The 25,427-nt window shown below is 49.6% G+C and overlaps 1 protein-coding gene across 8 annotated transcripts in view; it reads left to right on the top strand.

The window, feature by feature from the left end:
* TNN (tenascin N) overlaps positions 1 to 25,427 on the top strand; it is a 61,876-nt gene that overhangs the window by 2,357 nt on the left and 34,092 nt on the right. For all 8 annotated transcript variants that reach the window (XM_047704826.1, XM_047704824.1, XM_047704821.1 and 5 more), the window contains exons 2-7: positions 5,577 to 6,017; positions 7,247 to 7,621; positions 8,112 to 8,375; positions 12,058 to 12,243; positions 13,454 to 13,543; positions 22,381 to 22,644. In XM_047704826.1, the coding sequence (XP_047560782.1) occupies positions 5,612 to 6,017; positions 7,247 to 7,621; positions 8,112 to 8,375; positions 12,058 to 12,243; positions 13,454 to 13,543; positions 22,381 to 22,644 (1,585 nt within the window). In that variant the 5' untranslated portion in view covers positions 5,577 to 5,611. The remainder of the gene's footprint in view (positions 1 to 5,576; positions 6,018 to 7,246; positions 7,622 to 8,111; positions 8,376 to 12,057; positions 12,244 to 13,453; positions 13,544 to 22,380; positions 22,645 to 25,427) is intronic.

The following is a 25,427-nucleotide window of genomic DNA, read 5'->3' as shown; positions in this document are numbered from 1 at the left end:
AGGAAAGGGGTCTTGCGTGGCGGTGTGAGTCATCTACAAAGACTTCTTGGGCACTCACTGGGTGTGGTCCGCTAGACCTAGAAGAGGAGGGGATCGGGGGACTGAATGATGCCTGGAATGCTCCTGTATTTTTTTTTTAAGATTTTATTTATTTATTTGACAGACAGGGATCACAAGTAGGCAGAGAGGCAGGCAGAGAGAGAGGAAGGGAAGCAGACTCCCCGCTGAGCAGAGAGCCCGATACAGAGCTCAATCCCAGGACCCTGGGATCATGACCTGAGCCAAAGGCAGAGGCTTTAACCCACTGAGCCACCCAGGCGCCTGGAATGCTCCTGTATTAAGCCTTATCACACAAAGCCAATTCTTCATTCACATCCACACTTGATGTCTCCTATCCCGTATGGTGTATGCCTGGGTGGAGAGTTCAGTGTTGCAGGGACCAGAAATAAAAGTGTTCTTATGTATTTGGTTTGTCCGGAGTGTGACCTAGCTGAAAGACGACAGGCTTGTGCATCTCCCGTACTTGCATTACTACAAGAGAAAGAGATCCAGAGGCGACATGAGTAGGTTGAGGTGTCTAGCCCAGGATGAGGTGAGCCAGACACACAAGAACTTCCTTTCCAGGGCTCCAGAACCCTGGGAGTCCTCCTGTAGGTGAGTTTCAGCTCCCCCAGCATGCTCAGGTTCTGCCCCTCTCTTTCAGTCCAGGACTCGGGGAGCCTGTGGCTGGGACCCTGGGACTGGCCTCACATCCTTGGTGTTGGAGTGCTCGGAATCTGTAGCCTCCAGCTCCACCCCCCAGGGGATTTCAGCTTGTTCCCCTGCAGTGCAGGGAGGCTCCAGTGACTGGAATGTTATCCCAGGGGGTAAGGAGGTAGGGGTGGAGGCCTCCAGCACTGCACAGTCGGGGAGCTCAGCGAGAATGGGAGGCCCTGGACCTAGGACTCAAACCTCCTCTCCACCCTGCTTTGCTGTTCCCATGAGCCCACTCCCTCCACCAGCCAGGGACTTGGTCACAGAGTCAAGTTGGGAAGTCTCTGGCGGCTGGGAAGGGACTGGGGTGGGGTGTGTGTGTGTGGTGTCAACCTGTTTTCCTTCTTCAGCAAAATCCTGTCCTTACCTCCTGTTGCTGGGTGAAGGCTATTCCAGGAGTGAAGAAAGTCTGGGGTGCTTACAGGAGCCCCTTAATCCTGGAGAGGCACTATTCTGGTTCCCTGTTGGAAGCCTGTGGAAGCCTTGCTTGGAGGGCGGGGGGGAAGTAGGAGCCCGTGTCCCGGCCCTGTGGGGCCAAGCGCCTCAGACATTCTGCAGGAAGGCAGAAATAAAAATTGGGTTATTTGCTCCAGGAAAAAAAAAAAAAAAAAAAAAAAAAGAACTTCCTTTCCTGGGCCGAGTACTTGAGTCAGAATACCAGAATACCTTGGGGTCATGCAGGGCCTGTGTTGGGGGTCACTGGCAGGATATGCCCAAGAGAGTTTGGGGAAGGAGTGACAAGTTTGCCAGGTGACATGTGTGATATCAGGGCTTCCCTAGCCAACATCTGCCCCACTTTCCTTCGTAGTTCAGTAATGTCCACCCTGTCATTTGAGGGCAGAATATTAAATATAATATTATTATATATATATTAAATATAATATAATATTAAAAATAATATCTTTTTAACTCTACTGGAAATAGATGATACAATTTTTCTAAAACCCAAATCAGTGCTCTCATTTGCTTGTGGTTAATTGTAAAGGCAGGATGAGGTAATAAGGGAACCAAAGAAAGCCCCAAATTTAAGTAGAAAGGTCTGTCATGGTGGCTAGAAATTGGCTGCCACTCTCTTCGCTGTAAGTAGTGTTTTTTTATTTCTGACGAGGGTGTGCATCTGTCTTTGTGGAAAATGAGGTGACGTGGAGACCATTTGCCCTAGAGGACAGGGCTGTCTGGGACTCAGGGTCCATTCTTCTCCTCTGGCCCAGCCTTGGTTGACATCTCCGCCTACAAACACAAGTCCTGGTCTGGAGAAGGCACTTCTCCACATCTTATGAGAAGCGAGCAGGATTTAACCTTCTTGTTGGGGGAAGAACTAATTATCTTTCTAGGAGATCATCCTTGGCACTGCTCAGAGGAAGTGCAGGCATAGGGTTTAGTTACAGAGCAATTCATATTGAATTGAGCATCCAGTAAGCCTTGAGTTTCTTTTATTTTCAGAAGACCCCCTCTCTTAATATGATAGGCAAGAGGACGTTGGTTTCTTTTTCACATGGAGTAATCTTCTCACTGGATTTTTTTTTTTTTTTTTAAATCTGAGGCAGTACATAGAGCAGAGAGATGAAGAACACTGATAAGCAGAGTGGACAGATCTGGTGTTTGATGTCAGCTCTGCTGCTTACTAGCTGTGTGGCCTTGGGCAAGGTACTTAACCTCTCTGAACACCTGTAACAATGAATAATATCAATGGACTCCCAGGATTTTGAGTGAGAATAACATTTATAAAGTGCCCGGCACATTCCGCATCATCTAATAAACACATACATGAAACACCTAGGTGCTATTATTACTTAGTACCCAAAATATGACCTTGGCCAGGATTGTGTAATGAGACCGGAGACACAGAAGGGATGGACATATTCATGGCCACTGCCATGCCTGGCATGACAGTGATGTCAGGGTGAGGAACACATACAGAATCTGGAGCCATCGGCGTGTGGCCGGAAATTGGAGCTGCAGGGGTGGGTGTGGCCATCAAGGGAGAATGAGTAGAGCACTGGCCACAGAGCCCTGTGACACCAGTGTGTCTCCCAGGGCAGAACCAGGAGGACCAGCCATCCAGCTGACAGTTGGCAGCACACACCTCAGAGAGCCTTTCTGGAAAACCAATGCCAGGCCGTCTTTGTCCTGCGTTTTAAAATGCCTCTACCCCCCACTTCCCCATGTCCCCTACTGTCCCTCTGACAGTCAGAATTAAAGACAAGATGGGAGTCAATGAGTCTGATTCTGGGGACACCTGGTTTCCTGTGGATTCCCATAGGCACTTTCCGTGGCTGTAAACGCCCTTTGTTTCACACATTCCTACAGCGTTTACTAAGTGATTCCTCAACCGAAAAACATGTCCATTCGGAAAGTTATCCTGCATTTTCCTGGGTGACATTTGCTGCCCTGTCCGCCCCCACCACCCCCACTCTGATGGAGCTCTGTCTCTGGTCAGACATCTGTGTAGGAACAGCACTGGTGAGGTCATCCCATCCCTATGCTCCTACACCAGGCGAGTCTCTCCTGCCATGCATTGGAAGGAAAGCCAGCAGGCTTCTCCTCTCGCTCATTACACTTGACAGAAGTGCTAGGTCGAGGATCCCTCCTTCCCATCCTCTTTTGAACAATCACCCTGCCCAGGGAAATCTAAGCTCAACTCGGGGAATCCAAGAGGCTACAATTAGCGAAGACATCTTGTTACAAGCGACAGGCGGCAGAAGGGCCGGCGACACTGAAGGCTCCTGCGGGGGCTTCTGGGGTTTCTCATATTCCAGGCTTCCAAAAACAAACACCGGGAGACTGGGCTGCGCACAGCCTTGCTGCGGTTTATGGCAGGAGTCTGTGGCTGTTTTGCATTCGTGCAGAACTTCTTCAAAAAGCCATCTGTACTCCATTTGCGTCTCAGAAGAGAGGGAGCCATAGGGTGGGGGCGGGGTCTGGATGGCAGGAGTGGGCAGAGCAGTCCGAGCCTGCTTTCTGGCTCCACTGCTGCCTAGGAAGGGGAGTTGGGAGGGAAAACTCCAAGCTAAGAGGTTGCCTTTGAGATCAGCATGTCCGGCTATTGGAGGAGACGGAAGTATGGGGGGGGGTTGTTAATGGCTCAGTTGGTGGCCACTGTGTAGACCGAGTTTGCAGCCTTGTACTTTCACTGCATAATCAAGGGCATACTGCTTCATGCCCCTGACTCTCAGTCCCTGCCTTGGGGAAGGAACAGAGCTCTATGTGTGACTGTGTTATCATGGGGTTGAACTTCGGAAGACAGCAATTGTGAAATATGGTTATTTCTACCCTATACCTGCCTTCTAACTCACTCTACTGGCCCTCCTCAACCCCCTTCTCCTCTGACAAAAGTCCCAAGCAGATTCCAGAGCTGCCTGGTCACTTTGGGTATTGGAAGAGCACCCTCTTGTGAAGAGGGGGTCCTTCCCAATAGGAAAACCTCTCTCTTCCATCCAGCCCCCCCATGTTGTCAGTGTCTGTACCAATACGTGAGAGTCTTGAGTTGGTCACAGACGCCCTGCGGCTCACTTTCTAGCCGAGGGCTGTGCCATGACAGCCCAGCTAAGAGGTGTTCTGGTGAATGTGTGCCCCTCAATAAATGCGAGGCCAAGGCCCTGGCTAGGTCTCCTGGAGTCTTCTTGGCCTTGGTCTGATAGTGGTGAAGGATGTGTCATTCTGGAGAAGGGCTGGGGAGGCATCCTGTTACACACGGATGGAGCTGAAGGCTCACACATCCTGGGGCCAGACTAGAGGTGAAACCCAGCAGCCTTTTCCTGCCCCAGTGGCCTGGACTGACTGACAAAGCAGGCCAGCTGGGCATGGATGGCTTTGAGGGTGACTGAACCCCTTGGCTTGTGTGATTCTGTGCTCCTGCCTTGGGAGGGCTCCAAGGAATTGGCCTTGGGTCCTTTCCTTAGGAGGCTGACAGCCTCACGGGGAGACAAACTGTGTACAAGAGTAACTATAACACAGGGCAAACCATCAGGAGGCCCCCGAGGAACCGACACATTTCTCAGAATGCTCAGCATAAGGAGAGCTAGTTTCCACTGGGAGTGAGATGGGGGGGGCAGGAGAGAAGGCTTCATGGAGAAGGCATTTGCGTTGGAAATTCTGCTCTTTTACTGGCTTGAAGGCAGAGGTGGTGAGGAGAACCCTGGCCCAGCATCTGAGTACAGGCTCTGCCCTTCCTGGCTGTGGAACCTGGGCCCACGAGCTCGATCCCTTGAGCCTTGGTTTTCTCATGTGTGCAAAGCAGTGTGACATGGGGTGATGAGCATGGATGCTGGAGCTGGATTGCCTCCTTGCAAATTCTGCTGCTCTTGGCTGCTTGCCTGTGGGCACGTCATTTTAGGCTGGCCGAGCCTCAGTTTCTACATCCGTAAAATGGGGTACAAATAATATACTCCACGAAGGATTGTTGTGAGGATTGAATTGGTACACAGCATTCTCTCTACGTGCAGGTGTTCTGTAGGTGGTGTTGACAGGGCAGGTAATACTAGGAGCATGGTATAGATTAGGGCTGGGGGCAGTTGAAATCTGGTCACAGTAGGCCCTTTATAGGAGACAGTTGTTATCCTTGTTATTATTAGTCAGGTGAGTAGAGAATTAGAGTGAAGAGGCGGGTCTCCTAGGTACTGAACGGTGTAAGCAAAGCCAGGAGGCAGGAATGGACAATGTGTGAGAAGGGACAAAAACTTTGGTTTGGAACCTCAGGACCTACAGGATGAAATATGTCTGTTGGTTTCTCAGCCTCCTGTGGGCTCCTGGAATCCACTCAAAAGTCCAGATTCCATCCGCAATTCCCCATGGCTTGTCTTTCGCATCTTTTCTGGGTACAGGTCTCCAAGAGGGTCTGCTCCCTGTCTCTCCGAGGATGGGTCTCCAGGGGACATTCTGCTTCCCCCTGGGGCTCCTCATTGGATCTGTGCTTTTGGTGGCATCAGCCCCAGCCACTCTCGAACCTCACGGCTGCAGCGACAAGGAGCAACAGGTCACCGTCAGCCATACCTACAAGATTGACGTGCCCAAGTCTGCACTGGTCCAGGTGGAGACTGACCCTCAGCCCCTCAGCGATGATGGGGCCTCACTCCTGGCACCGGGGGAGGCTGAGGAACAGAACATCATCTTCAGGCACAACATCCGCCTGCAGACGCCACAGAAGGACTGTGAGCTGGCAGGCAGCGTCCAAGGCCTCCTGGCCCGGGTGATGAAGTTGGAGGAGGAGATGGCAGAGATGAGGGAGAAGTGCAATGTCCACCGCTGTTGCCAAGGCGCTGCTGGTGAGCTCGCCACCCGGTATTCATTCAACAAACCCTCACTGGGCACCTGCTATGTGCCAGGTGCTCTCTGTGAGTCTGGTGGGCGGGCAGGGGGTCTTGTCTTTTGAACTAGCTCCAGGCAGTATCTGTAAGCCTCAGTAGACAGGGACCAACAACTCTTAAAGTGAGTCTGGACTCCTGGGTTTAGGCTTCCGGGTGCTCTTTGTGGATCCAATCTCCACAGGAAGGGGGAACAGTGGGAAAGAGAGGAAAGCTGGTCGGCCCTGGAGCTAGACGGGACCTGGTACAAATCCAGTCTCATCACTATTTAGTGGCGTGACTCTGAGTAAATTCCTGAAGTTTTCTAAACTGTTCAATTAGGATAATTCTATCACCTAGTCCAGTTCTGAGAACTGCAGACACTGTACAGAAGTTCCTGGCCCCTAGTAGATATTTAGCAAAGGGGACTCAAATCATACCGGGTTACATTATGTTGACATTCCTTTCTATGCTGGGGGAAAAGCCACGGTTGAGAACATCTATATACTGGACAGACACCTGGGTACCAGGGCCACCACCACGAATGACACAGCATGGACGGCAGTGGAGGAAACTCCCTGACAAAAATGCCTAGGAAGGAAAAAGGGTGCTCTGAGAAGCAGGAGCTGGGCTGCTGACTGGCCAGGGCCTCCAACTGCCTCTTGCTGCCTGGGCCTAGAGAGGGGAGCCTGGGGGATCCCTTTTTCCTCCCCCCAGCCCCAGAGTGTGAATGGCCTATTGGGGGAGCTTCTGCCGGCCCACTTTTCCAGGCTTCAGTGTGGGCAAATTTCCCAAGGAGCCAGTCTTGCTAAGGTCCAGCCTGCTCCCAGGCAGCCTGGATCTCCCCTGCCTGCCCCCGACCCCCCAAGCCTGCCCCTCAGCACAAGCCGGCGCGCTGATCCCCGGGCTGGAGCAGTGCTCGCGCCTTCACGGTTAGGTCCTCAATACTTACCTCTATTTAGAGCGGAGGGAACCAGAACTCACTTGAGCACTTGGATGAGAAGGGAAAGGGATGGGACTTCACGTGGCATTTGGGGAGTGAAAGGACATGTCTGTAGCTGCCGCAGGTCGGAGTCTGGCCCAAGTTGGAAAGGGCAGACGCCTGTCTTCATCCCAGGCCCTGGCCTCCTCGGAAGGAGGCGGCGAGAGGGCCCCCGCCCTTGGTGCGCTCGGCCGCCCTCACCCCCAGCCTGCTCTCCTCTCGCCCGCAGGTGGGAGCCACGACTGCAGCGGCCACGGGACCTTCTCCCCCGACACCTGCACCTGCCGTTGCGAGCAGGGCTGGGAGGGCGCGGCGTGCGAACGGCCCGCCTGCCCTGGGGCGTGCAGCGGTCATGGGCACTGCGCCGCCGGCCGCTGCGAGTGCGAGCCGCCGTACGTGGGCGCCGACTGCGCCTACCCCGCCTGCCCCGACGACTGCAGTGGCCACGGCACGTGCGTGCGCGGCGTCTGCCAGTGCCACGACGACTTCACCGCCGAGGACTGCAGCGAGCGCCGCTGCCCCGGCGACTGCAGCGGCCACGGCTTCTGCGACACGGGCGAGTGTTACTGCGAGGAGGGCTTCAGAGGCCTCGACTGCGCCCAGGGTGAGCCCACCACGAGGCCCGACTCTCTCCTTTGCCGCCTCGCGCCGGTGGCCTTTAGCTATCGGAACACCTGGGCCGAGCAGGGAAGCGGCTTCTGGTCCACCTCGGAAGCCCCGGGGTGGGGGTGGGGGGCTTGTAAAACACAGATTGCTGGCTCGGCGGCCGGAGATTCTGATGCAGGGGGCCCGGGGTGGGGCCCGAGGATCTGCATTAATAACCGGTTCCAGCGGCTATTGGTACTACTGGTCTGAGAACCAGCCGTCTTCTGTGACCTGATGGCGCTGTGTGTGTGTATGTGTCTAGGGGTGATCGAGTGGGCGTCAACTCCCAACCATGTAGCTTCCGGTGGGACGAGGGTACGGGGGTGTGGTAGGTGGTCCAGAGTGGTACCTGCCACCAGAGTTAAGTATATAGTGGGTGCTCGGTGACGTTGGTTGTGCCTTTTTGCCCCTTTCCTCCCCTCCCCACACCTCTGGTGTTCTGCATACAGTGGTGGCTCCCCAGGGCCTGCAGCTGCTCAGGAGCACAGAGGATTCCCTGCTGGTGAGCTGGGAGCCCTCCAGCGAGGTGGACCACTACCTCCTCAGCTACTACCCTCTGGGGCAGGAGCTCTCTGGGAAGCAGATCCAAGTGCCCAAGGAGCAGCATACCTACGAGATCACTGGTTTGCAGCCTGGAACCAAGTACATAGTTACCCTGCGCAATGTGAAGAAAGAAGTTTCCAGCAGCCCACAGCATCTGCTTGCCACAACAGGTGAGGGATGCCTCAGGTTTCGCAGGGAAGGCCCCATTTAAATTTTTTTTTTTTAAATTCATTTGACAGACAGAGATCACAAGTAGGCAGAGAGGCAGGCAGAGAGAGAGAGAGAGAGGGAGGAAGCAGGCTCTCCACTGAGCAGAGAGCCCGATGCGGGGCTCGATCCCAGGACCCCGGGATCATGACCTGAGCCGAAAGCAGAGGCCTTAACCCACTGAGCCACCCAGGTGCCCCGGAAGGCCCCATTTTAAATGTTTTCTCCCATCGTCCCCCCAAATACCTAATACTCAGAACATTGCCCTCGTTTGGGGTTGCAAAACATGGCTGCTGCAGTCCTGCTTTCTGGAGAAAAATCTCTCAGCTTTTCTTGGCTCCCTTCTCTCAGTTCTGCCAAGGCAGTGATAGAGCCTGCTGGCCTGGGGACCAAGGGATCTTCTGTGCTCCTGAGATTAGTAAGGCCTGAGTACCCTGTGGCCACACCCAAGCAGCCAAGGAGGCTTTGAGGCCATTCAGCAAACTGGAGTTGGGACGGGTGAAGGTTTACTGAAGCCACCTGTATCAGAGTCATCTTAGCAGGAAAGAGAGAGGGTAAATAGTAATTGAAGACAGTTTAGGGAAGAGGCATGGGTGGATAGGATTTGGCTGGTAGAACACTCTAGAACTCTGCATCAGTGGGATCCACCCCAATCTGAAGGAGCAGGGATGGAAATTGGTTATAGGAGAGGGCTGTCTGAGAAGGCAGTTTGGGTAGAGATGCAGGCCATCTCTCATGGCCTTACCAGAAGGGAGGGAAGGAGATCAGGAACTCTCTATCCTGCCTTCTGAGCTCCTGGTAACTCACTGGTTGAATGTAACAAGAAGCCAGAGGGCAAGGGGATCTGACTAACCCAATTCATAGCGGTCATCGTCTGGGATACACAGGAGGACAGAAGATGGATTTGGGGGGATAGAGTCTCCAGTGTACCACCAAATATTACCAAAGTGTTTGTAAAGACAAGCCTCGTGGCTTACTGTTTTAGAGATCTTGTTTTCTCATGAAAGTTCTTAAAGCAGCTTAGATCTTCAGGAACTTGGAGAAACCCAGTTAATCTGAGTGATTCTGATCCCTTCATTCACTCATCTTATTTTACTGAACATCTACTTTGTACCAGCCACCGTTTTAGATGCTGATAAAAATCAGCTGCCTCTACCCTTCACTAAACTCCTGGGGAAAGATCTAGGAGACCCAGGTGGTTGGGCTTTTGGGCCCATCGTTTTCTTTGCAGAAGCATCAAGCTGTCTGTCCTGTTCAGTGGTGGGGATAGGGGTGGCTCCATGTTGGAAAGGGCCGTGAAGGACCTGTCATCCTGGGGGTATAATCTGTGATTGCCTTTCTCGACCCCCTCCAGCCGTAGGCCCCTTAGGACACCCCTGGAGTCAAGCAGGTTGGGTTTATTGGCTGTTGGTGTGGGACAACACACCACAGGATCTGTGTATGTCTTAAGAAGAGCATTAGAAAGGACTGGAAAAGAATTGGGGCTTGTGTTGGGTGATTGAAGGCAGCAGGGGTTTGCTTTGGCTTGCATGCCTTCGTCAAGAAGAGTTAACTCCATGACTGGTAACTTAGTGAACCTTTTTTAGAAAAAGCCGACTACAGGGAGGCTAAAGCCATCATCAGAGAAGAAGGGTAGTCACTCATATTAGTCAGGGGAGAGAATGTTGGGTTGTTTTTGTGGTTTGGACAGTATTCCTGCTTTTGCCTGTATTCAGACATGATTACAGAATGGCCTTCTTTTGTCTTCAGCTATCATGACCACACGGTGGCCTTTCTGATCCTGATGTTCTGTGAAATCATTTATGCTCAGTGGGAGTGCACCCAAGCTAACCTGTGAGAACTAGGCCAGGTCTCCACAGTTGGGCTGCTTTTCTCTTTCTCTCCATTTTTGTCTGTTGCGGCCTCTGTCTTTAGTGCCCAAAGCCTCCCAATGAAGAGCAGAGACAGCTGTTCTGAAAGTCTTGTAACCCTCTTGGCTTCTACACTAGGGACTTGTGAAACCTTGCAACTGTGAAGCTTGTCTTTCTTTCTAATCTGATTCATGTTAAACCCTTTCTGCTTCCTCCTCAGGGAAACCTCAGTCTGATTGACACTTATCCCCATAATAATCTTGAATATTTTCATTAAGTCTCTGCTTTTTCATTTGTGAGCTGTATAGGTCCCTTCTGTGATCCTTGAGTCACTTTCATTACTGACCTCTTGACCTGTTCCTTCAAGGAATTCCTATCTTTGAAGGAAGAAGCTGGAGGCTGGGAGATGGAAGCCAGTAGGTTGGAGGAAATTCTTCAGAGAAAAGGCTCTGTGAGATTCTTGTTCATAGCAGAGTGAATCAGAAACATTCAGACCCGAGGGACCTCAAGAGCACCAAGTTCACCCCCTGCCTGATGCACAAATTCTGTGTCCCATGTCCTTGACAAATTCTCTGTCCCATGCCCTTGACAAGGGAGCACCAACAAGGCAGTGAAAATGGGTATGTGACCAAGGAAGGGGCAAGGCTGAGAGCTTAGGGGCTCAAACTTCAGGTCAGATGACATCTATTGGATATGGCTATTGAATATGGCTATTGGATACAGCCATTGGAACCCACCGCTCTCAAAGACCCAGTCCCCTCCCCAGCCACCACCCAAAAGTTCTTCCCTTGAAACCACATCAGTGATCCATTCCTTTATATGAATCATTATAATTTCATTTTTTTTACAAGTGGAAGGGTAAACATTTAGCCATTAATACTTGGCTATGAATAAATAAGTACAGTAACTCCAATAACTCTCCTCTGCAGGCTGGACAGGTTGGGCAGCTGAGGTCACCAGGTCTAAACTCTGGTAGAAGGCACAGCGAAGATACTCAGGATGACCAAGTTAAAATTCACCTATTTTATAGTTTTCCCTTATGTTAGTCTTTTTTTTTTTAAATTTATTTAACAGACAGAAATCACAAGTAGGCAGAGAGGTAGGAAGAGAGAGAGGAGGAAGCAGGCACCCCGCTGAGCAGAGAGCTTGATGCGGGGTTCAATCCCAAGACCCTGGGATCATGACCTGAGCCGAAGGCAGAGGCTTTAACCCACTGAGCCACCCAGGTGCCCCCCGCCATGTTAGTCTTTACAGGAGAATGTGAGTGGCAAAGAAGGAGCTGTAATTTGGGAGATGGAGGAAGAGACTGGTTGTATTATCAGTATTATACTCGAGATAATTTCAAAAGCATTCCCACACTTTACATGGGAGAAGCTGAGCTTCTCCTCTTGGGATTGTATTTGAGGGCACGGTGCTGCAGCTAAAGGGTGTGTTTCATTCAGAGCGGCCTGACCCCCGGGTCTGGAGGTTTGCGTGGCTGGTTGGAGACGTGTGGTCCAGGGCTTGGCCCATGGCGGCTTTGACAGGGAGAGCAGCATGGCATCTGATGGGATGGGATGGGAGGTAGGAGGCTTTCTCAGAAGATAGTCTTTCCTCCGTGGATAATGTGAGAGCCAACAGTTTATTTGCTACTTTGGTAGTTTTAAGACGCCTGTTAAGGATATGTGTGCTGGGTGAAGCATGTTCTTAGTGTGTCTGGAAAGGCCAATGACCTTACTAGGCCAGTGACTGCTCCAGACCTGCCTGAGCTCTTCTCTTCACTGCTTTCTCCCACCTTCCCTGACACCTGACCTAGATCTTGCCGCGCTTGGTACTGCGTGGGTGACGGATGAGACAGAGAACTCGCTTGATGTGGAGTGGGAGAACCCCCCAACCGAGGTGGACTACTACAAGCTGCAGTACGGCCCCCTCACAGGGCAGGAGGTGGCCGAGGTCACTGTGCCCAAGAGCAGTGACCCCAAGAGTCGCTATGACATCACCGGTAAGAGCCAACACTGGGGATGTGGGATGTTTGCCGTGGACGCTGAGGTGGGGACAGTGAGCACAGAGGGTCCTGGGGCCCTAGGAATCCCTTGAACTCTGACTCTGGAAACTCCCAGACAAGAGCCCAGTTGGTTGACCTGCAGAATGGACTCTAGCGTCCTAGAAATGACTCTGGAATCTCAGAGCACCTGGCTGACAGAGGACAGCCCAATGTCCTCTTAAAAACCCTGTCTGTGTCTCAGGGTGGATATGTCGGTGTAGACATTCCTGTCGGTGTAGACATTCCTTTTGAAAGAACTTTGTGTGTGTGTGTGTGTGTGTGTGTGTGTGTGCGTGCGTGTGTGTGTGTGAGAGAGAGAGAGAGAGAGACTGGTTTATTTGGCATGCTGCATGGAAGGAGTGATGCTGGGAGGCCTGGGTGGGGAGATCCTTGTCCCATTTGACCAAGTCAGTCTACTGAGAGCTGAAAATCTGATGGCCGCTAGGGAAACAGGGCCCTGCAGTGCTGGCTCACATTTTGTGACTCCCAAAGCTTGGAGAATTTTCAGGGCTCTCTTTAAGGAATATAATACACAATCATGAATACCTAAAGAACTACCCTTGGAGGTAGCCCAGGCAAGGGACGGGGCCCTGAGCTTATTAGCTCCACGGTTTCGTCCTCCTCTGCTGTCCGCTCTGTGCCCTCCATCTTGAAAGGACATCTTGGGCTTCCCAGTGTCTGCAGAGCAGAGAGCAGCGTGCGTGCCTCCCACATGCTGCTCTCTGCTTGTACTCTGCCACGGTCTATCTGGGCCACATAGAGCAGTAATTCCAACCACAGCTACAGAGAAACAGACAAGAAAAGGCAACGCAAAGAAGAAAATCATGGATTACGATTAGGCTAATTATTACAATGAGGCAGAAAGAAACTTTTGAGGGAGAAGGATTGTTGGGGGCAGAAAGCCAGTTGGGCTCTAAATAAAATTGGGAAATCAGTGCTTGGCAGCCCAACAAAGGAGTTCCCTTATGTTCACTTCGTCTACTCTGGCCCCCCGCACCCCTTGAAGTGCCTTGACGGTGCCTCGTACTCCGGGCCCCAGCACTCTTTCTCTGCCTTAGATTCCTCTTGGGGTGAGAAGCACCCCTCCCCCAATGAGGGAAATCCTTGGGGAGAGCAGGGTTGGGGGCGAGGGTCTGGGGCCCAAACTCACCAAGCTGCTTGTTGGCAGGTCTGCAGCCCGGGACAGAATACAAGATCACCGTTGTTCCCATGAAAGGAGAACTGGAGGGCAAGCCAATTCTCCTGAATGGCAGGACAGGTAGGAGCAATGTAGAAGCACTGTGCCCACTTGTCAAGTTTGCTTTCTGATATTTTTCTTGGCTGACTCCTCTCTGGATAAGAACGCTAGGATTTGTATGTACTGACTTCTTTGTGTACTGACTTCTGTATTTTGTGGGGCTGGGGAGGGGAAGGGAACTTTTCCTATTTGAAATGTGTCTTACTGTTGAAAATCTCCCCCAGGATCTTGGAGTCAAGGGGAAAGACGATTTCTGACACCTTTCTGCTAGTTTTATTAGCTTTTACAACTGGATTATTTTTATTCAGTATCTTGGACCGAGGCACACAGACCCCTATTACCTAATACAGGTGATCTGTAATTTTTTTTTCTCTTTATTCCTGTGTTTTTTCCTGATGATCACACGCAAACACTCTGGTTTAAAATGTCAGAAGATTTTAAAGACTCTCACATGGAAGCAGTGGTATATTTAACATCTGTGGATTGCGAAAACATCTATAGTGACAGACATTATAAATTAGTAACATTTGATGATAGATTTGTCATTTCTGAATCGGAAAAGAATTCGAAATCTCTGTAGTCATATATGCAACCAATCCACGTAGCTCTGAGTTTTGAGCCAATGCTTCAGTCCGTGTGGAAAGGTGTGTCTCCTGCAATGGCGAAGCTCTTGCCACCCCAAGGTGGGAACCGGTGAGCTAGACGAGAATGCCACCGGGGGGAGGCTAGTCCTCGAAGCCGACCAAGAAGGGATCTTTGAATTTCGATACTTTCTTGAAATGCATTTTAGTTCTTTTCTATTCCCTCTTGGCAGGAGCTGGCCAGGGTGGTGAGACCGTGCAGGAATGGAATTCGCTATTTCGGGTTGCCTAACAGATCGCATATCTGTAGTGTGAAAGCTAGAGTCAGACAGTTGTGAAAGCTAAGCTGTAACTTCATTTAGGAATGAGACAATACAGACTGTGCAGCCTGCCTGAGCAGTGGACGGGTGAAGACTTCGAGTGGGCTGGAAAATGGCAAGGGCTTCCTTGCTTCCGGTGGCTTTCTTGTTAGCTGTGAATTCACTGAGAATGTCCTATGCATCAGGCATTATGCGAATGAAGGACTTCTCATAATGGATCCCATTTAGTTCTTACAGTAACTGCGTGGCAGGTCCTACTATTATTTCTAAGTCACATATTAAAAAACAACACCTGGGAAGTTAAACTCAGGATCGCCTAGCCAAAGAATGACAGAGCTGGGATTTGAACGTCGGATATCCACTTCAGTGATCACAAAACTAAAGTGCCTCCTACTTTTACCTTTTCACCCATTGTTTCTGGCTAATTCTCCTACTCTTTACCTCCTAACTAGAAAAATGTCTTCGATTCCTCGTTGATTTAGGACAATGAGGAACCCCTGTATCTTGGCCTCAGTGGTTGTGATCATTTGGGCTGTTGTTCTCCTTACTCCTCCTTTTTCCAGTAGAAAACCTTCCTGCTCTTGGACTTTTCTTGGAGTTTCTTTTCTTTTCTTTTTGGAGAAGACTCCACACCCAGCATGAAGCCCAACACAGGGTTTGAACTCACAACACTGAGATCAAGACCTGAGCTGAGATCAAGAGTTGGATGCTTAACCAACTGAACCACCCAGGTGTCCCTGTTGCTGGGGTTTCTTAACACAGAAGGCTCATGTCTGCATTATAGGTTCGTTCCTGTTCCATCAGCCTAGGAAACCCTCCACAGTTACCTCTAGCTCTCCATTAATTCAGCCGGGAATTCAGTAATTCAAGCTATCAGTTAATTCAACAAAAACAAACTAATGGGCACAGATTAATGCTGGGCACTAGAGACATGCTCCCTCTAGATTCTTCCGAAGATGAAAAGTCCTGGTCCTTGCCTTTCAGGGGCTCATAGCAATAAGATCACTCATCCTTCCAGGCTCAGCTCCAACATTAGCCTCTCCACTGAAGCCATGTGGGACCACATTAAATAGCAACCGTTTTTGCCTCTGAGTTTTTAGAGCATTTAATCACACATGGCCTTGAATTGCTAGTTAACCTTTCAAGTATGTTATCCCAACTAGAATGTGAGCACTCAAGGAGTGTTTTTATTGTCAATTACATTCTCGAAGCATGATGGGATATTTTATTGGATAGCCAATAAATTTGTGTCATGTGTCCAATGAACATTAAAAAAAAAAGACACAATCATTTCTGAGGTCAGGAAACACTTTCAAACCTGGCTAGACTGTTCATTCCTTTAACAGGGGGAAAAAAAAAGAGAATCTCTCTTTTCTCCAAATATTTTGCATTGCCTGAGATGGAAAAAGACACTGTAATCTAAGAACAGCATAACCATGTGCAGGAAAGAAATGACACAGTTCAGTTATTTTCCATTGAACAAGTCACTCAGGGGAACTAATCCACAAAAGGGAAGGGGTCAATTGAAAATCCTCACCCTGTTAAGGCCCTCAGAGGGCACGGAAGCATCTTCTGGAAAGGCAAGGCTTCCGAAGCAGGTCAGCTTCAGAGCAGTAAGCATCAGCCAGCCCAGCGTCTTCAGGGGGAATGACCTTGAACTTCACTGCCGGACACTCCCAGCCATCCCACCTCCAACGACAGGAAGGGCAGGCCACTAACTAAGAGGTGATGCTACCCCTTTGTCCTCAGTTTCTCCAGCTGTAAAAAGAGAGGTTGGACTAAACGAGCTTAAAGTCCTTCTTTTTTTTTTTTTTTTTTTTTAATTATTGTTAGTGTTTTCATAACTTCCATGACTCATGCTTTTCCGTGGTGAGTCCGGAGCAAAGGACTGCTTGCTTTGTTAGAATCCCACCAGCTCCCATGCACAGCGGAACATACTCGCATACTCACGTGTTAACAATTTTTCGTAGAACGTTTCCTTTGACGGTGCCGTGAAATAGCAATTTTGCCTCTCTCTGGATCTTTTCCACTTTTTACCACCTTCTAGACACACTGCTGCATTTGAAGTGGCCCAGCCCCTAAAACTTTCCTTCTTCAGCTCCTTCATGTTGCAAGATGAACCTGTCAACATCCAGAGTTCCTGCCTCATACACAGTTGCCCACGTGCTCCCAGTGGCTGAAAATACAACCATGATCTTCATCAACTGAGTACCTGCTGTATTCTAGGTACTCAGGGCTCCATACACATTATCTTTGGTCTTTACAATAGCATTCCACGCGTTATTATTCCCATTTTATATGGGAGAAAGTGGAAGCCCACAAAGTTTAGGAGAGTCAGGGTGAACCAGTGAATGGCATTTGAATGTGTTTGCTTGAGGTCAAATCACAAGCTTTCCAGAAGCAAAGCTAGAGGAGAGCAGGAAGAGAGGTTGATCTCTGAACACATTCTCTACAAATAAGGCCTTCGGGATAATTTTATTGCCACAGTGAAAGCAATGGGGTAAGGGGCTGAGAAAGCAAGGTGATGGGATGTATGGCTACTGTAGTCCAAAGGAAGGCCTCACTTTCCAGAAACTCACTTTCAAAATAGGGGCATAAAGCCCTATCCCCTGTCTTTGCCCCCAAGCCCATATCCCTGTAGATTTTAGATCCTGGCTGTGCCATTTTCCACTATGCCACCTGGGTGATTCAGAAGTAGCCACTGGGAATGGAGAAAGCTATTCTGAAGGCCTGTGGCCATGGGCTAGAGCAGGGACATGCTAGGCTGGTATTCCAGCACAGACTGAGGACAGCCGTGCCCTCCCCAGCCTAGTGGCAGATCTCATTAAAAAGGGGAATAGACGTTCCTGATGTGCCTAGAGCTCTCCATTAGCCTCCTCTGTCCACTCAGTTTTGTCAATTAGATCTTCTGAAGAGGGGATGCCCTTTATTCTAACACATGCTGTGTAAAGGTCTACCTCCCAAGTCTTGTCTTACCTCTTTCTGACCTTCCGTGGCCCTGACAAAGGTCTCATCAGGGCAGCCTAGTGTCCAGCAGGTGGGAAGGAAGTTGAAACCTAGGAAGGAGAGCCTGTCTCCTCATCGAGGTTCCCGCAGTGACTCATCTGTGATTCAGCCGTCTGTCTGCAGCTACTGGGAGGCTTTGTTCCATGGAAAAACTGTTTCTGATCCCCACATCCCTTCTTGGCAGACGGGGAGGATTTGGCCCGCTCAGCTGGCTTCTTCCAGCCATGTGGCCCACCATCGGGGTCCCATCACTGAGGCTTCCTCTGGCTTCTGCATCTCGGTGTATGGTTCCCATCCTTAGGGAACAGCTCCATGAGGACACTCCTTTTGGCTCAGGGTGTTGCTGTTAAGAGATTGAAAGAAAGGACAGAGCCCTGAGTTACAGGCTGGCCGGGACTCTAACTGGCTTTATGACCTTGAAGAAGTCACATGGATGTCCTCTCTGGGCTGGGTCTCTGGAACCCTGGCATGGAAGGATTCTTATTCTTATCCTTCTTATTCTCCATCGCCAAGATGCCTTTCCTGGCCCTCCATTCCTCAAGTGCTCTGGGACTATTGAGGGAACTGGGTGTATCAGGGCTGGTTATGCTCACTTGGGCACAGTGGCTCTCGAGAGGGCTGCACACACACAGGTACCTGACCCCGCAGGGCGGAGGTCTGTGCTGTGGGTCCCGCAGCTATGGTGCTGAGCACTGATCTGGGCCAGGGAGGGCTAGTGGGCGGCACTGCTGGGACCATGGGGTGTACAGCTACAGGTCCCTTTGGAGACAATGAGGACCAGGGACTTTAAGAGGCAGGACTGTAGGGTGTTCTTGTCCTCATTGTCCCCATCCTCACTTCCCATTCTAAATGTCCCCGTTCCCAAGTCAGCGCTGGTTTCCCAGATTGACATGTTACCTTTGGAGGCTCTCTTCATTCCCTCCCTGTCCTGTGCAGAATCACACTTTGCATAGAAAGGGGAACAGGGTGGGAAAGGAGTTCTTTCTCGTGCACCCTGTCCCCTGAGCATCCTCTGAGAGCTTGCTTGAGCCTCCAGAGGCCTGCGACATGGCCCTGTTGTTTGCTCCTGATGGCACCGCCTGCTCAGCCCAGTGGGTCTCCCCAAAGCCAGAGTATAAGACTGTTTCCCTGTTCCAGCTGTCACTATGAGCTTCGGTCCCCTGCTGCGGCTGGATTCAGATTGCAGGAACCTTTCAGATCACACTTGATTTTATTTATGGATTGTTCTTATTTCTGTAAGAAAAGGCTGGTGGTAGTGCTGCATGGGACGTAGAAAGTGGAGATGCCTTCCACTTCCACAGTCTTCCACAGAGAGGAATGGTTCACATATTGGCACTTTAGGCGTCCAGTTGCAAATTCTTGGTCCCATTCTCCCCACCTTCTTCTTCAACCGCCCCCTCCCCCCGAGCTCTCCATCTCTGTAAAGGGTCACCCCCTTCTGCAAATCGCTCAGGCCTCAAAATAACATGGAATGATGAAAGGATGGATTTGTGTCCCACATCAGCAACGTCAGCAGATTCTGACAAGTGTACGTTTGAAATCTCTGCGATCCAACCTTTCTCATGACTTTCATCCCTGACACATTGGTCCACATTCCTGCTTTCTCCTGCTGTTGGGGTGGCCTCCCAGGTGACTTCTACTGTCAACCCACTAGACCCCTACTCTCTCTGGCAGCCGGAGGGATCCTTGGATAATGCAGGTCAGATCATGCCATTCTTTTGTGTGAACCCCCCAGAAGTTTCTTATCTCATTCAATGCAAAAGCCACAGTCTTTGAAGGCCGTCCACAGTCCACTCACCCCTAACCTCCCAGGCCTGCCCTACAGCCACTCAGCCCCATCACTGACTCTGTCCAGATGTTCTGACCTCTTGCTGTTCCCTTAATGTGTGGAGCAGGGCCTTTGCACCTGCTGCTCCTTCTGCCTAGAATGAGGTTCCTAGATTGTACATGGTCCACTGCCTCACTTCATCTCAGTCTCTGTTCAGATGTTCCCTTCCCAGCAAGCCAGCTCTTTCCTGACCTCCTTATCTAAACTCACAGATACCTTTTGTTCAACATTTCTATTCCTATATCTTGCCTTATTGGGCTTCCTAGTACCATCACCACTTGTTTATCATCCATCTCCTTCAGGAAAATGTAAATTCCATAGGAGGGAGTCTTTATTCTGTTCATTGCTTATACAGTCGACCCTTAAACAACATGGATTGGAATGGCCAGGTCCCCACTTGTGTGCAGATTGTTTTCAATAAATATATGGGAAATTTTTTTGAGATTTGTGACAATTGGGAAAAACCCACAGACAAACCAAGTAGCCTAGAGATCTTGAGAAAACTAAGAAAAAGGAGGTATTATTGTAAGAATACAGTCTACGGCACATCTAACATACAAGATATGTGTCACTCGAATATTGTCGGTGAGGCTTCTGGTCAGTGGTCGGCTATGAGTCACATTTTTAGTGAGTCGTAAGTTACAGATGGCTTTTGGACTGAGCAAAAGAATTGAGGGGCTTAATTCCTGCATTGTTCAGGGGTCAGCTCAGGGGTCAGGGCTGCTGTAGCAAAGGACCAAAAAGTGGGTGGTTTAAAACAATAGAAATTTATTGCCTCCCAGTTGTGGAAGCTGGAGGTCTGAATTCGAGGTGTCTGCAGGGCCATGTTCTCTGACAGTTTTAGGGGAAAATCATTCCTCTCCTCTTCTAGCTTCTGCTATTTGTTGGCAGTCCTTGGCCTTCCTTGCCCTACGGATGCAGCGTTCCTGCCACATGGCTGGCTTCTTCCCATGCGTCCTCATATTGTCTTCCCTGTGTGTGTGCATCTGGCTCTGTGTCCGAACTCCCCCTTCTGTCAGGACACCTGGCATATTGGATTAGACTTACTCTAATGACCTCATTTTATTATTATTATTTTTTAAGATTTTATTTATTTATTTGACAGAGATGACAAGTAGGCAGAGAAGCAGGCAGAGAGAAGGGGGGAAGCAGGCTCCCCGCTGAGCAGACAACCTGATGCGGGGCTCGATCCCAGGACCCTGGGATCATGACCTGAGCTGAAGGCCAGAGGCTTAACCCAATGAGCCACCCAGGTGCCCTTAATGACCTTATTTTAAACTGCTCATCTCTAGAAAGACCTTATTTCCAAATAAGGTCACATTCTGAGATACTGAGGGTTAGCATTTTGACAGATTTTTTTTTTTTTTTTGCGGGGTAGGGTGGGGAACACACTTTAATTTATAACTGATTTAAACTGAATTCCCAGCTCCAACTAGGCATTCGAGGAATGTGTGTAGTATGTGTAAGTGACTTCATTTACTAGCTGAGTGACCTTGGGCAAGTCATCTAACCTCTCTGAGCTCGGTAGACAGTTAGTACCTAAAACTGATCGCTATTATTAATTTTCCAAACTAGTACATGGGGCATCTGATAATGCCTTGAGTTATTACTATGAGGTTTGATAAAGTGATGTGTGGAAAGCACCTTGCATTTAGTATATGCTCAGTTAGTGACAGCTGATTTATTAAACAAGATATGCACTGCCTCGAGCGATGGAACTTGCACACAAGTAAGACACCGCCATTGTGCTCGAGGAAGGTAATTCTAGTCGACGTGAAAAAAGTTGTAACTTCTCTGCTGGAGAATCCTGAGCCAGGAGAACTAGAGTGGGATGGGAGGAAGCAAAACTGCTTGAATTTCTGGGAGTAAGAAGCTGTTTTGTGTGTCTTTACTCAAACGGATACAGCTCTGCATGTGGGCAGGGTTCTTGGGGCACGCCTCACCTTTGTTCTGTAAGGGAGTTTTATCTGTGACCTTGATGGCCACTTCTCTCAGCTGACTTACTTATTAGGTTTGTAAAGGATAAGCCAGAAAGGAAAATCAGCATGTTAAGTGAAAGACTAAATTATGAATGAAGTCGGTAAGGTAAACTATAACAAGAATAAATACTGGGTTTGGGAAATGTATTTTATATGCAGAAGGGAGAAGAGAAGGCTAAACATGAGGGTTCTCAACCTTTGATGTGCATCAGAATCACCTGTTGAGTTTTGCATATTTGTTTCTTTTTTGGCAGAGATGCCAGTGCATAGCTGAGACCTTCTGAAATGAACTCTCTGGAGTTGGTACTTAGTAGGTGCCCAGTGTGGACAAGGGTCGAGAACCCCTGGGTTAGCAGGGGCACGTGTGAAAAAGCGTAGGGATTTGCCAAGGCTGTGGGCTGAAGATAGGTTGTTGAGGAGTGTGGTGTTCAGGACACAGAGGACATGCTGTTCTGAGTTGGTCCTTCTAGAACATCAATTTTGCATAGCCAGGGAATTCTGCTTGTTGTGTTCACTGGTGACTCCTGAGTGCCCTTACGTTCCCTGGCGTGGAATGGATACTCAGTGAATTGTTGAACGATTGGACTGAGGTTTGGGGCTTTTTCACTGATTAGGGAAAGAAAGAGGCCAGTGTAGATAGGCCAGGTCTAGAAACTGTAATTTGGAAGTTTGATATGATATGATACGGTATGGTATGGCATGATATGGTATAACACTGTAAAAACTAGTAACTTGCAAATGCATACATTGGAGTGGTGGAAGTGTTTTGATCAGAGGAGAATTAGGAGGGAGAGTGGTAACTATTCTTGAATACCTGCTGGAGGGTCTCCCAGAAGAGCATGGGGTGTATTCCGTGTACCTCTGGAAGGAGTTCCACTTCAGGTGGCTACGTTTGTGGGAACTGACATGTAACGTGCTCAGTGGTCTCAAAATGGAAGGGACTGTTGGTCCCTCAGGGAGCCCTTTCTCAGAGGAGGGTTCAAGCTGAGGCCAGTTGTCCAGCTATCACAGAGGACAGAGAGACGCTCTTATGGTGGGTGGACTATAGAACTAGGTCACCCGGATGAACTAGAGCTTGAAGCCACCATGACTTTGACCAACCACATGTCTTTCTCTAATTTTTCTTTCTCATATTTTCATGAAGAAATTGATAGCCCAACCAATGTGGTCACTGATCGGGTGACAGAAGACACAGCGGTGGTCTCCTGGGTCCCCGTCCAGGCTGTCATAGATAAGTACGTGGTACGCTACACCTCTGCCGATGGGGACATGAAGGACACGGCCATCCCGAGGGAGCAGAGCAGCACCATTCTGACAGGCCTGAAGCCAGGAGAGGCGTACAAAGTCTACGTGTGGGCTGAGAGAGGCAACCAGGAGAGCAAGAAGGCTGACACCAATGCCCTCACAGGTAACAGAGGAACAGGAGCCTAAAGAGGTTTCCTCATGGTGGGGAGAAGGCTGATTCGTGACTCAGGAGGCCATGTCTTTTGCTTACAGGGATGAGGAAGGGGGTTGCAAAAGCATTTTAAAATTTCACAATTATGATTTTTCCCATTTCATCCTCGAACAAAAGAAATCAGCCTTTTTATTTTACATAGAAGGTCATGCTTATTTGGGTTAGAATTCCTTGTGCAACTCTCTCAGTGCAGAGTAACACTTCCTAATTTTCATTTTTTGGACGTTAAAACTCTGGACATTTGGCTGACAGTGAATTTGAATGCTTATCTTCGTTTGCAGAGGCCATACAGGCATTTGTTTATCATCTGGAACAATCTGTCAGACCATGGAAATGCAACTGAGTCAACAGTCACCAAATGTACCGATTCTGCCTTGAAGCTTCCAGAAACCAGAAGGGTCCGTCCCCAGACCTCACCTAGCTGTCCCGCTCAGCTTGGGCTTGTAGATGTCTTGAGGCGGCAGTGGGGGACATGTCCCAGACGTTGTTTCTGCTTAAAGCCTCCTTTGCTCCTGTCCCTGAATTCAGAGCACTCTCATCCTGGAGGCTGCTTGAGGTTCTGGACATTTGACAGGAAATCATAGAAAAGGAGTCACTTATTGATCGGGCTTTGTTCTGGACAATCAGTTAGTATAGAGACACTCAGAGAAGCCGATAATTAGTTAGGAATGTGGTTTCAGAAGCTTGACTGTTCACATTTTAATCCCAGCTCTGCTGTTTACTAGCTGAGTGGCTTTGGGCAAGTCCCTTCACCTCTGTTTCTCAGATTCTTGTCTATAAAAGAGGGCACGTGGGTTTTTACCTCATAAGGTTATTGGGAGGGTTCCATGAGTTGATTCAAGGAAGTGCCTGACACATAGCCCCATGCTACGTGAGTGACAGTAGTGATTATTTCTTACGAGTCGTCTCCGTCAGCTCCGGCTGTTCTAACAGAATACCACAGACCAAGGGCTTCAGCCAAAGCAATTTAGTTCCCACAATTCTGGAGGCTAGAAAGCCCCATGATCAGGGTGCTGGCTGATTCGGTTCCTGGTGAGAGCCCTCTTGTTGGCTTTTAGGTGGCTATCTTCTTCCTACACTGTTACATGGTGGAAAGAAGCTCAGGTCTCTTCCTATCAAGGCATTGATACCATCATGGAGAGACTTACCCTCATGACCTCATCAAACCTAATTATCTCTCCAAGGTCTCACCTCCAAACACTAGCAAATTGGGAGTTAGGGCTTCAACATAGGAGTTGCGGGGCGGGGGCACACAAACATTCAGTGCATAGCAAATGTTAATCAGCATTCAGCCCTCAAAGCATTTCGTGGTGTGGAGCCTCCTGGGCTGGGGTGGGCCTTATCTTCTCCAGGGGAAGGAGAAGCTGCTGGTAAGGATGGTGAGACCTAGGTTGGTTTAAAGGTAGGGTCAGCCCTTTCTGTGAGTGGCCAGAGAGGCCATATTCTCAGCTCTGCCATTGAGATGCGAAAACAGCCATAGATAATATGTAAATGAACCTGTAAGACTGTGTTCAGTAAAACTTCATACGAGAAGGCTGTGGGTCAGATTCGGCCCATGGGTTGTAGATGGCTACCTCCTGGTTGCTGTTACACGAGGTTTTTCCCTTTGGTAGGATTTTGAATGTTGTGAAAAGGAAGTGCGGGGGTCAGTCTTCATAAGATAGTAGAAGTTTGAATAGAGAAGAAGCTTCCCCTCTCTCGTGGGGGTGGCGTCAGCTAGCACCCCAGATTATGGGGAGCCCCTGGGATGGGGCATTGCTGGCACTGTCAGGCACAGAGCCAGGCTCTTGGGGTGCAGATATGAAAGACCTAGTTCACGCTCATGGCATTCACAACTGTCCGGGTAGAGAAGACAAGCAGAAAAGATAAAGGGCCATGAGTTATGTCTTTCTAGAGACCACAAACATCCCTGGAGCTATGGGAACCAGGAAAAAGGGTACTTAGCACAGACTAGGATGGGAGAGGGGTCATGGCAGGCTGGAGGAGGCAGAGACACCTGAGCAGAGTCTAGGTAGATGGGTGGGCGTGAGCAGTGGGAGCAGCATATGCAAAGGCTTAGAGTATAAGAATAGGATAGGGTTTGTTTTTTTCTCTTCTCTTAATATGGAATTATCTTAATAATCATTAAGTGGTGTTGATGGTGGCCAGGTCCATGAGGGTGGAGTAGTGAAGGATGAGAAGCCAGAGCGAAACTCCTCCATGTCCCCTGTCCCTAGCACTTTCCGAACTCTCTGCTTCCTGAGGTGAGCTGCCTCCCTTGGGTGTGCCTCCCCCCACCCCCGTGACCTGGCTGTGCACATCCAGCGATAGTGCATAGGCTGGAAATGTGGTTGCTGTCACGGAGAGCTCAGCCATTTGAGGAGGTGGCTCTTTTGAATATTATTTTTTTTTATTTTTTAAAAAGATTGTATTTATTTATTGGACAGAGTCAGCAAGAGAGAGAATACAAGCAGGGGGAGTAGCAGAGGGAGAAGTAGGCTCCTGGGTGAGCAGGGAGCCCCATGGGGTGCTCAATCCCAGGACACTGGGATCCCGACCTGAGCTGAAGGCAGATACTTAACCGCTCAAAGGAGCCACCCAGGCGCCCCTGAGGCGGTGGTTTTTGAAACAGGACTATAAAGGCATGCTAATCACCCACTTCTGCTTGGATTTCCACCTCCAGGGGTTCACATTTTAAGGAGAAAGAGGTATTTCAGGCCTCAAATGGCACTTGCAATAACAAAGAGCCTATATTT

This window comes from Lutra lutra, chromosome 15 (genome assembly GCF_902655055.1).
Source record: "Lutra lutra chromosome 15, mLutLut1.2, whole genome shotgun sequence".
Lineage (NCBI taxonomy): Eukaryota > Metazoa > Chordata > Mammalia > Carnivora > Mustelidae > Lutra > Lutra lutra.
This window is presented reverse-complemented; position numbering and strand designations above follow the sequence as displayed.